Genomic DNA, 12,629 nt, shown 5'->3' on the forward strand with positions numbered 1-12,629 from the left:
CAACCAAAAAAAAAAAACTTTCCAAGCCAAACCATATAACTGCTACACACAGCCTACATCGTTGTCACCATATTAGCTAAAGTAACTTCATAGTCAACATAGCTAATAGAACTAACGCATTAGTAAACACGGTACAATCATGCAGTAGCATTGCAGTGTATGGTCAGTAAGCAGTTTCGCACTTACACCGGCGAGCCCCAGTGGCAATACATTTGTAAAACCAAAAGCTTACCTTGCTGGTGGAACTGAAAGTAAAAAATAAAATAAAAATCTCTTGCTTCTTCATTTTGGAAGAAATGTATTTGTTCAAAACTGTTCAACTATTGCCTCTCTCTCTTTGAGTCAATTACTCACCACATTTCATACACTGCAGTGCTAGCTGGCTGTAGCTTATGATTTCAGTACTAGATTAATTATCTGATCTTTTAATTGGGTGGATAACATGTCAGTTCAAGTTGCAAGAGCTCTGATAGGTTGGAGGATATCCTCCGGGAAGTTGTCACAATTCATGTGAAAGTCTATGGAAGGGGGTGAGAACCATGAGCCTCCTAGGTTTTGTATTGACGTCAACGTACCCAGAGGAAAACGGAAGCTAGTTCTCCTCCGGCTACACCATGGTGCTACCCTACAGAGGGCTGCTGAGGCTTCTGTAGACCTTCATTGCTAAACAATCTATTTTAATCAATAAATTGTGAATATATTTAGTATAGTTTTATCTACAAAGGAGCCTCCACTGACTTACATGCAGTCTCTCTTACAGTAACATGCACTGAGTGTACAAAACATTTCCATGACTGACTGACCAGGTGAAAGCTATGATCCCTTATTGAGGTCCCTTGTTAAATCCACTTCAAAATCAGTGTAATTGAAGGGGAGGAGTCCAGTTAAAGATGGATATTTTGTTGTTGCCATGAGACAATTGAGACATGTATTATGTCTGTGCCATTCAGCGGGTGAATGGGCAAGACAAAATATTTAAGTGCCTTTGAACAGGGTTCGGTAGTAGGTGCCAGGCACACCGGTTTGAGTGTGTCAAGAACTGCAATGCTGCTGGGTTTTTCACATTCAACTGTTTCCCGTGTGTATCAAGACTGGTCCACCACCCAAAGGACATCCAGCCAACTTGACACAACTGTGGGAAGCATTATTGAGTCAACATGGGCCAGCATCCCTGGGGAACCCGTTCGACACCTTGTAGAGTCCATGCCCCGAGGAATTGAGGCTGTTCTGAGGGCAAAAGGGGTTATAATTCAATATCAGGAAGGTGTTCTTAATGTTTTGTACACTTAGCCACGAGTCATGCGTTTTCATCGAGTGGGGTTAAAATGATCCTGAACCTATATTTGTAGGAGGCAGAGGCATCATGTGAATCTATTCCTGTAACACATGAGTCATTTAAGGGTCACTTGCTCTGTGTTATTAAATACCTTCTAAAGCAGTGTGGTGGTAAAATGATCCAGAACCATGCTGATGAGAACATTACACACCATCTTAACCCTTATTTACATTTTAGTTAATGCATTGTAAAAGGTATTGCATTTGCTAATTTTACAGCATTCACATGCATGTGATCACCAGGTCACCCCATGTTTCTGGTTTGGCATCTTTTAGAGGATCATGACTCTAAAGATCAACAAAGCTGATAATACGATCCAGATAGCTGTTTAAAAATGTGCAGCTAAGGATAAATAAACTATTTAGCTAGGAAAGGACAGTCCTGGAACAGAACAGACCAGGGGATGGCCTTGCCCTCTGAACTTGGCCTGTCCAATCCCCTCCTCAACCCCTAAATCCTGCTGCGGACAGCCAGCGGAGCCCAGTGGTGATGCTGATGAATCCACGTGTTTCAGCTCAAGTGGCTGACCCCTGCCCTCTAGCATAGCAGCATCACTCTCTCACTCATCCCTTCCCTCCTCTTCCCTGGCCTCGAACATAGCAGCATCCACTCAAACACACACTCACTTATCCCTTCCCTACTCTGGTCTTGCATCTGGACATCTGTGACATGGTTCTCTGTGCTAGCAGCACGAGATCAGGTTCCTGTACTGTACGGTCCACTGTTTCTCAACACTGGTCATACTCTACATAGTGTCACCCAGATGTCAAGGGGGATTGACTTCTGTATGTGTTTTTTATTAAATCAGATTCTGTACTGTCTGCTCTGTCCAATGTTTCCCAATATTTGCCATCACTGGTGATTGAGTCAGAAAGGTTGGGAAACAAAGGAAACAAATGTTACTCGGACGTCATGGGGAGGAGGGTCCATCCTTCAGCTGGACTGATTCCTGCTGGTAACGTTTGTTTTGTTTTTATCCTCTGTGTGAGTGAGGAGTCAGTTCCTCCCCCCATAGTCACATCACATTCACTGTGGATGAATGGTCTCACTCTGTCCAGATGTTTCCCAGAGCTTGGAGGTAGGAGGCTAGGGCCCGGGAGAGTTGACCTGTGCTCGCTCACACGGGGTTCTTTAACAACCTCGGAATTGGTCCTTATCCCAGGACACGTAAAAACAAAATGTTTTAATTAAAAGGAGCCCCCTTATTTCCCCTTTATTGTTAGATCTGGGCTGAAACGTGTCTGGAAGGTTCCTTCTTTAAAGGTCCAGTGCAGTCAAAATTCTGTTTTTCATGTATTTAATATTGTACAACATTGTAACACTGTAAAGGTGTGAACTAATTTGATCAGTGTCATTTCCTGATATTTGCTGGTTGAAAACACCATCTGCACAGGACCTTCTAATCAGCAGGTTTGCATGGGCGGGAGTTTAATCTTTCTGCATGGTGAAAATTGGTTAATTGACCAATAAAGTGTGTTCCAAACCTCTCTGCCAATAACAGATAGATTTCAGTTTTACCCTACCCACTCAGACAGTCCTAGCAAAATTCTTGCTTCAGAAAAGCAATTTTTGCCAATTTTAATGCTCATTCTTTTTCGTGCTTTGTGAATTGTCAATAAAGCATAAATTGTACCTTGTACTCCCTTGCAGATCTTAAAAGGCCAGTGCAGTGAAAAACATGATTTTCCTGTGTTATACAGGTCCACATTATAATTTTGGAATAGTACTGTAAAAATGATAATGACCTAAGTGTAAGGGCTGTTTGAAAAGGCCAAATTAAATTTCAGCTCGTTTTGGTGGGATGGAGTTTTGGCCTGCCTGGTGTCACCGCCAGGTGGTAAATTAGTTAAATAGACAAATAGAGTTCCAAAACATCTTTGCCAATACCAGCTAGTTTTCCCCTCCCCAATCCGACCACTCCCAGACTGTCTTTAGAAATTGCTCTTTGCTAAGAAGCTATTTTTGTTTCTTGTTGACCATTTTAATTAAAGGAACCACAGTAAGGTACTTAAATTGCTACCCAGGAATGATTTGAAAAAGAGATAAAAATGGCTGCATTGGACCTTTAACAATATGGAGTTTAAAAATGAATGGGAACCTACTACAATCCTTCATTTCACAAACAAAATGAGCAGATGTAGGCCAACTGGAATACCATGGAAACGCAACACATTATTTATGCATGTTATTGAAAAGAATAGGGTATTTTTGCAAAGGTGTTTAGTGGGTGGACTAGTAAAAGTGCATTGTATAACTCTCGTTGTGCTGGTTCAGTCCTGCAATATTGACTGACATGAGGTTTTAAAATAACAATTCAAGTATTTGAGACGTTGAAGTTAAGTTAATTTTCAGTTCTGAATGAAAGTTGAAAAAACATTATTTATAGAAATCCTTTTTGGTAATTGATCCTATGGCCAAATGTCAACAGCACATACATTCACAATGAAGTAAGCATTTATCCATATATACACGGAACAAAAATATAAATGCAAAATGCAACAATTAGGGCCTAATCTATGGATTTTACATGACTGGGAATGCAGATATGCATCTGTTGGTCATAGATACCTTTTTTTTTTTTAAGTTAGGAGCGTGTATCAGAAAACTAGTCATTATCTGGTAAGATCACCATTTGCCTCAAGCAGCACGACACATCTGTACAGAGTTGATCAGGCAGTTGATTTGGCCTGTGTTGCTTTGGCCTGTGCCTCCTCTTCAATGGCTGAGCGAAGTTGCTGGATATTGACGGGAACTGGAACACGCTGTCGTACACGTTGATCCAGAGCATCCAAACATGCTCAATGGGTGACATGTCTGGTGAGTACGCAGGCCATTGAACTGAGACATTTTCAGCTTCCAGGAATTTGTGTACAGATTTTTGAGACATGGGGCCATGCATTATCACGCTGACACGAGGTGATGGCGGCAGACGAAGGGCACAACAATGGGCCTCAGGATCTCGTCACAGTATCTCTGTGCATTCAAATTGCCAACTGGAATTGTGTTCATTGCCTGTAGCTTATGCCTGCCCATACCATAACCTCACCATGGGGCACTCTGTTCACAACATTGATATCAGCAAACCGCTCGCCCACACGTCACCATACACGTGGTCTGCGGTTGTGAAGCCAGTTGGACGTACTGCCAAATTCTCTAAAACAACGTTGGAGGCGGCTTATGGTAGAGAAATTAATAAAAAAATTCTGGCAACAGCGCCATCTTCCATTGCATTAGTGAACTCGCACTCCACATTGATCCACTTTGCCGGTTTGATTGGCAATCAACATGCTACAAACGTGAAGGCTACCGGTCGGCTACAGGTATTTTCAATGGGGCGCATGTCAAAAACTACATTCAAAAGTTTGTTGTTTTATTAAATGAATCACTTGAAAATGTCATGGTGTATCTTTGTACGTAGCCATGTCACGTGGATATTGTTATTTAAATTTAGAAAAAGCCTTTTCAGTGTCAAAAATAGGCCTATATTTTTTGTTTTACGCAACAAAAAAAGGGAATACTCGCACACAACACTCAGTATTCGAATACTAACAACCGTTCTGATATTCATAACTATGCACATCACTATTCCAGTCCAGACCAAAAATCAACGTCCGTGGACATTGAAATCAAGGCCGGTCCAGACCACACCAAAAAAAGATGGCCAGCCCAGACAGGACCAAAAAAAAAGACATTGGCGTCAGTCCGTGCTTAGTGGGTTCATTCCATTTAATACAAGTTAACCATGCCAGTGACACTACAAATTATTGTCTACTTGACACTTTGTATTGCCAAGACATTGCCAGATGTTCCAAATCATTGGCTACAATGTTGCAATGTTCTAGCTCTGCAAGTGCATGGCCACAGTGTTGCACCTGACAGAATCATTGTTGCAAGGATGCACTGTAGCCAGACATTCTCAAACTAGCAGAGTCCCACGCAGCCCTGAGAAGCACATGAGGACTTAGGATGGCAATACATTGCAACATCACTTAATTCCGTTCTCTATAGGCTACCTGACTGTCAATGTTAGTATCTGTTGTGATTCATGTAGTCTTTCTCCCCCCCCCCAAGACATTCTAATATTCGCTGCATGTCGGGACAAGTCACGACAGCCTAGCTAGCTATAAAGATTACAACTGAAAAAACACAACACAGTTGTTTTTACTGCATGCAGCTCAAAACAAACATGAAAACGTATAATTCAAGAAAATTATTCTGTTTAAACTACACCTTCTAAAGTGTAGCCTGGTCACTGCTAAAATCCTTAGTTTACAGCAGCCTGGTCTCAAAGTAGACGTAACATAGTAAATGTAAATCTGGGACACTGAAATTTGTATGATGTTACGTTTGGTACGATTACATAAGATAGAAGTTAACTTAACCCTTTGACACATACCAACACACAGGTGTGTTTATTCTACAGTGGTCCCTGCAGCGTACGCTCAAACCAGTGTAATTAGAAAGCTTATTTAGAACGTCCAGTTTTGATTGATGCAACAGTCAGCATTTGAGCTGGCCACAATTTATTTATTTTTTCACAGAAACATTTTGCACAAACACAGATCTTACAATGTTATGTCCTGAATGTGACCAGTTTCTTTTTTAGATGCAATGTTCAGACATTCACAGAAGTAGCGGCAGCATAGCACAATCATCCAAACTGGAAAATGTGGGCTACATTAGTCCACGCGCTAACTGAGGAATAATCAAAATAATTTTGTATAACACTTTCTAAACATCTGAAGTATTCCAACGATGGGTAGTTTGTGCACGCTGCCATGTTTGTTTTTTCGTGTCAACCAAAGATAAGGAGACAAGATGAGTTTGGTCTGTTTGTAGTGTGCATGTTAAAGGGATTGTGTCACCTACCATCATTCCCTTCCCTTCCTTCACTTCCGGAAATGTACAAGAAAGATAAGTGAACCATCCGTTCACCTCATTTTGTTATAAGAACAGAAAATAAAGGCACTTACTTTGATAGGAATGCACACATGTTCAAAGAAAGTTATTGTTTGTAAGCGAAACAACAATGAAAGCAATGCGAGTGCCAGACAGAAAATGTGCCAGGGGGAAAAAGTTTCTGCAAGACTGTGCAAATGTCTGCATACTTGATCTGGGGAAGTGCTTGGGCTCTCGTTGATGAGAGAAGTTTGTCCAACTCAGTAAAGCCTCAAATATAAATATGTCTGCTACAGTGAAATGGGCTACTTCTATGTAAATTAATGAGGAGGCGGAACATGCCTCAAATAAAACCTGAGGGCAGCACGGGTTAACTGTCCTGTTGCATAACAATTACACTTTGGAAGTGAGTGCTCAAAACGGGCTCAAAAAGAAAAATCATGCTGGGGCGACGTTAGAGATATTTGGAACTCAATTGTGAAAATATATTTTGGCAAAAATGAAAGGAGGGTGGTTGGGGTGGTTCGTGGGTGTATAACGGTTGTGTGTTCGAATCTCATCGCGGACAACTTTTCAACTATTTACTACTTTTTAGCTACTTTGCAACTACTTAGCTAACCCTTCCCCCAATGTTAACCTAACTCCTAACCCTAACCTAGCTAACGTCAGAGTTAGCCACATAGGTAACATTAATCACAGCAAATTGGAATTCGTAACATATCATAAGTTGAGAATTCGTAACACATTGTAGGTTTTCCAAATTTGTAACATTGTATGAACTGCACATTCATCACATACCATACAAATTGCAATTCGTAACATATCACACAAAATGGATGATCCACAAATTAATACACATCTTAATAAATGTGTGTATCGGATTTATGTAGAGAATCATACGAAATGCTCTGAGAGCAGGTTGCAGCCAGACCTAAAGCCACAGATTCTGAACCATAAACGATTCACACATAAAAGGCTACCGTTTAGAACCTGCAAATGATACAAATGTTGGGGGATTCTACAGCGGAGAAATCGGTGAAAAGCATAGGCATGTTGATCGGGTCCGTGTAGCCTACTTATCGAATCAAGGTAGTGTGCTGCTGTGTCGGTCTAGCCTACCTAGAACTGGGGGAAAGCAGGCCTTTCACTTATGTGCTGTGATACCATAGCCCTTTTCAACCTGCTGAATGACCTTAGAATATTGAACGAACACCTTCTTCGTGAGCATGACAACAGAACAAGAACAAAGGGCATATTCATTTTGAAACATTCGTGGGGCTACATCTGCGAATGGGAGCAAAACAGAATAGCAGGCAGCACAACACTGAAGTCAATGTAGCCATGCATCGCTTTGAATCCCCGTTGATTAAAGCAAACAAAATTAAGCCATATGAAACTCAACATCTGTTGACGACAGATGTTTTTGTCATGTCAACAACACCCTAAAGGAAGCATGTATGCTAGGATACAGCAGGTGGTTATGAAATGAGCAATTGCCAAAAGGTGGGTAGGCTAGATAGCCTTTAGGCTGTCACACAAACATGGCACCTCCTAGGATGATTAGCTTAGCTAAAAGGAAAAGCCTATTGCTCATATCGATCACATCGAGTCTGAAGCCTATTTGGTGTTATGAAGGCAAATAGACAAGCCTACTGTGTGGTGAATAGGCCTACACTGTATAGGCCCTATATTGGTAAGTGGACATGCAGTTTCACAAAGCCATAGGCTAGAACACTAGAATGTCACTTACCATCAATAGCTCCTGTAGGAGACAGGATCTCCAAACTGAGTAGAAATCCCACGAAGAACAACCTCATCGCTAGCACATTTGCAATGCCCGATGGCATTACTTCTGTAGAAAATAATAGATTGAAAGTTCGATAGAATTCTACAAATCTAAGAATCTAGTCAAACACCTCATCCGAACCCCGGAACGGTCCGGTGCGACTGTCCGTTCTCTTTACGCCCTGCAACCACGTACTACGAATAGCAAAGGTAGCTTCACAGTCAGCGGTATGGATAAAACTGCAGAAAAAAAAGGCTTGCTACAGCCTAGTGAAGCTACGGGTTGTGCTCATGCAGTCATGTATATTTCTTACACATACACTTTCAGCATGCATAATCCATATAAACCCACACACTATTTTTCAAAGGAAAATCTATTGTGGACACAATGTGGCTTCCACATTCCTCTAGAAACGTCCAACTAGTTCTCAAGCTCCTCAGATCTCCGTCACTGCAGCATTGTTGAAAATATCCCATGCCATGAACCAAAAACTAAAAGCGCCTTTTTATTTGGGAGCTCCTCTGTTGCTGGTAGTTACAACACGTTGACTGGATGGTGACTCTGAAGCACCAACACACACAGCCCTCTCGAACCAGATGACATCACCAATTAAATTCATTTGGAAATCGCGAAAACTACGAAGCAAGCTCCCTCTGCACAAACGTTTTCTCCCTAATTTCAACGCTTTTCAAAGCATGAAGCTGGCGCCCCTACACCAGCCATGTTGGCGCAAGAATAGTTGTGCTCTGCTGTTTCAATTTGTTAGACATAAAATAATAGTAGGCCTCAACTTGCAAACAAGTGGACACTCTCAAATGTATCATTAAAGTAACAGGTCAGAAATATTTTAACACATATAAAATACAAAATTAAGAATGCCACCTGGGTCTTGCAACATTGTAAAAGTTTCCCCCTGAGCTTTGTGCACGTGTGAAGTAACTAAGTAGAAATACTTTGAAGTACTAGGCTACTTAAGTAGTTTTTGGGGATATTTGTACTTTACTATTTATATTTTTCACAACTTTTACTCTATATTCCTAAATAAAATATACGAAACAAAAATATAAACGCAGTTACAGTTCATATAAGGAAATCAGTCAATTGAAAAAAATCCATTAGGCCCAAATCTATGGATTTCACATGACTGGGCAGGGGCACAGCCGTGGGTGGGCCTGGGGAGCCAGACCCAGCCAATCAGAATGAGTTTTTCCCCATTAAAGGGCTTTATTACAGATAGAAGTAGGCATTGGCGTTGGCAACAGGTCTGGTGGACATTCCTGCAATCAGCATGCCAATTGCACGCTTCCTCAAATTTGGGACACCTGTTGTATTGTGTGACAAAACTGCACATTTTAGAGTGTCCTTTTATTGTCCCCCAGCACAATGTGCACCTGTGTAATGATCATGCTTTTTAATCAGCTTCTAGATATACCACACCTATCAGGTGGATGGATTATCTTGGCAAAGGAGAAATGCTCACTAACAGGGATGTAAAGAAATTTGTGCGGACGGAACATTTCTGGGATCTTTTATTTCAACTCATGAAACATGGGAACCAACACTTTACATGTTGTGCTTATATTTTTGTTCAGTGTATGTACTTTTACTCCCATACATTTTCCCTGACACCCAAAAGTACTCATTACATTTCGAATGCTCAGGCAGGACAGCAATATGGTCTAATACACACACCTATCAATATAACATATCATCCCTACTGCTGCTGATCTTCCATTTTAACTTGACTCATTTACTTTTCCCACCACTGACACACAGCTGCTCTAAAGGTTATGTTATACACAATCTTCAGTATTGCTAATTGTGCATGGTAGAACTCTCCAGAATTGTAACCTTAGGCTACTATGTTACCATACTGAAAGATGAGATGCATCCCAGCCAGGGTTGGAGAGTGGAAGGATGTGCTATTTTCTAAACAGTTAGTTTAATTTTCTATTCTATGGCATCCAACTCAAGAGAACATTTCTGACTCGGACCCACTCCAAGTGCATTTCTCAGGAGAGAACGCCCTCTGGTGGTAAATGAAGGACATGGCAGATCATTTAGAGAGCACCATCTGTTCGTCTCAATAGTGTAACGTGCTGAACAATAACTTTAAGCGATAAAATACCCAAACATTTGCACTGACTTCAGACAAAAGCGCCAAACTACAGCACTCTTCGAAAATTTACTCTGGACTGACATCATGATCAAATAATTTCTGATATATGGATTCCCATCCATCTATGAATGTCAGCTGAATTCACAGTGCTTTATAAAAAAAATCTAAATTTTCCTCCCAAAGCAGCAGAGTTGTATTCTGGTTTCAAGGATGTGTACCAAACGCTTCAAGGTCCTTAGCGTGCCCATCACTGAGGACCTGAAATGGTCCCACCACACCGACACCGTGGGGAACAAGGCGCAACAACGCTTCTACAACCTCAGGAGGCTTGTGTGCGGCTGCTCAACCATGGAAACCCATTTCATGAAGCTCCCGACAAACAGTTATTGTGCTGACGTTGCTTCCAAAGGCAGTTTGGAACTCGGTAGTGAGTGTTGCAACTGAGGACAGATGATTTTTACACGCATCAGCACTCAGTGGTCCTGTTCTGTAAGCTTGTGTGGCCTACCACTTTGTGGCTGAGCCGTTGTTGCTCATAGATGTTTCCACTTCACAATAACAGCACTTACAGTTGACCGGGGCAGCTCTAGCAGAGCAGAAATTTCACGAACTGATTTATTGAAAAGGTGGCATCCTATGATGGTGACACGTTGAAAGTCACTGAGCTCTTCAGTACGGTCCATTCTACAGCCAATGTTTGTCTATGGAGATTGCATTGCGGTGTACTCGATTCTATACACCTGTCAGCAACAGGTGTGGCTGAAATAGCCGAATCCACTAATTTGAAGGGGTGTCCACATACTTTTGTATATATAATTTGGTATATTTTGGTGTATACAGTTGAAGTCGGAAGTTTACATACACCTTAGCCAAATACACTTAAACTCAGTTTTTCACAATTCCTGACATTTAATCTTAGTAAAAATTCCCTGTCTTAGGTCAGTTAGGATCACCACTTTATTTTAAGAATGTGAAATGTCAGAATAATAGTAGAGAGAATGATTTATTTCAGCTTTTATTTCTTTCATCACATTCCCAGTGGGGCAGAAGTTTACATACAATCAATTAGTATTTGGTAGCATTGCCTTTAAATTGTTTAACCTGGGTCAAATGCTTTGGGTAGCCTTCCACAAGCTTCCCACAATGAGGAGGGTGAATTTTGGCTCATTACTCCTGACAGAGCTGGTGTAACTGAGTTAGGGTTGTAAGGCCTCCTTGCTCGTACACACGCTTTTTCAGTTCTGCCCACAAATTTTATATAGGATGAGGTCAGTGCTTTGTGATGGCCACTCCAATACCTTGACTTTGTTGTCCTTAAGCCATTTTGTCACAACTTTGGAAGTATGCTTGGGGTCATTGTCCATTTGGAAGACCCATTTGGGACCAAGCTTTATATTTCTGACTGATGTCTTGAGATGTTGCTTCAATATATCCACATAATTTTCCTCACTCATGATGCCATCTATTTTGTGAAGTGCACCAGTCCCTCCAAAGCACCCCCACAACATGATGCTGCCACCCCTGTGCTTCACGGTTGGGATGGTGTTCTTCGGCTTGCAAGCCTCCCCCTTTTTCCTCCAAACATAACAATGGTTATTATGGCAAACAGTTCTATTGTTGTTTCATCAGACCAGAGGACATTTCTCCAAAAAGTACGATCTTTGTCCACATGTGCAGTTACAAACCGTAGTTTGGCTTTTTAATGGCGGTTTTGGAGCAGTGGCTTCTTCCTTGCCTTTCAGGTTACGTCGATATAGGACTCGTTTTACTGTGGATATAGATACTTTTGTACCTGTTTCCTCCAGCATCTTCACAAGGTCCTTTGCTGCTGTTCTGGGATTGATTTGCACTTTTCGCACCAAAGTATGTTCATCTCTAGGAGAAAGAACACGTCTTCTTCCTGAGTGGTATGGCGGCTGCGTGGTCCCATGGTGTTTATACTTGCGTACTATTGTTTGTACAGATGAACGTGGTACCTTCAGGCGTTTGGAACTTGCTCCCAAGGATGAAACAGACTTGTGGAGGTCTAAATGACATAATATTCTAGAATTTTCCAAGCTTTTTAAAGGCACAGTCAACTGAGTGTATGTAAACTTCTGACCCACTGGAATTGTGATACAGTGAATTATAAGTGAAATATTCTGTCTGTAAACAATTGTTGGAAAAATTTCTTGTGTCATGCACAAAGTAGATGTCCTAACCGACTTGCCAAAACTATAGTTTGTTAACAAGAAATTTGTGGAGTGGTTGAAAAACGAGTTTTAATGACTCCAACCTAAGTGTATGTAAACTTCCGACTTCAACTGTATATGCATAGAGTTCATTTGCATTTGTTATTTGGATTGTCAACTGAATTCATTCTGACATTCGTGATTTCCTGTTTTTATTATTATTATTATTGTTTGTGTACTTGGTTGACATTTTTGCTGCACTGTTAGGAGCTAATAACACAAGCATTTCGCTGCACCCGCTATAACATTTGCTGAACT

General features: G+C 41.2%; 1 protein-coding gene across 2 annotated transcripts in view; it reads right to left on the minus strand.

Moving 5' to 3' along the window:
- Positions 1-8,740, minus strand: part of LOC115167856 (low-density lipoprotein receptor-related protein 1) — a 137,256-nt gene extending 128,516 nt beyond the window's left edge. The window contains exon 1 of one of the 2 annotated variants that reach the window (XM_029722542.1): positions 7,986-8,740. In XM_029722542.1, the coding sequence (XP_029578402.1) occupies positions 7,986-8,082 (97 nt within the window). In that variant the 5' untranslated portion in view covers positions 8,083-8,740. The remainder of the gene's footprint in view (positions 1-7,985) is intronic. The other variant, XM_029722541.1, reaches the window with a different exon arrangement.
- Between the last annotated feature and the right edge of the window lie 3,889 nt (positions 8,741-12,629).

The sequence above is a fragment of the Salmo trutta genome, chromosome 30 (assembly GCF_901001165.1).
Source record: "Salmo trutta chromosome 30, fSalTru1.1, whole genome shotgun sequence".
NCBI lineage: Eukaryota > Metazoa > Chordata > Actinopteri > Salmoniformes > Salmonidae > Salmo > Salmo trutta.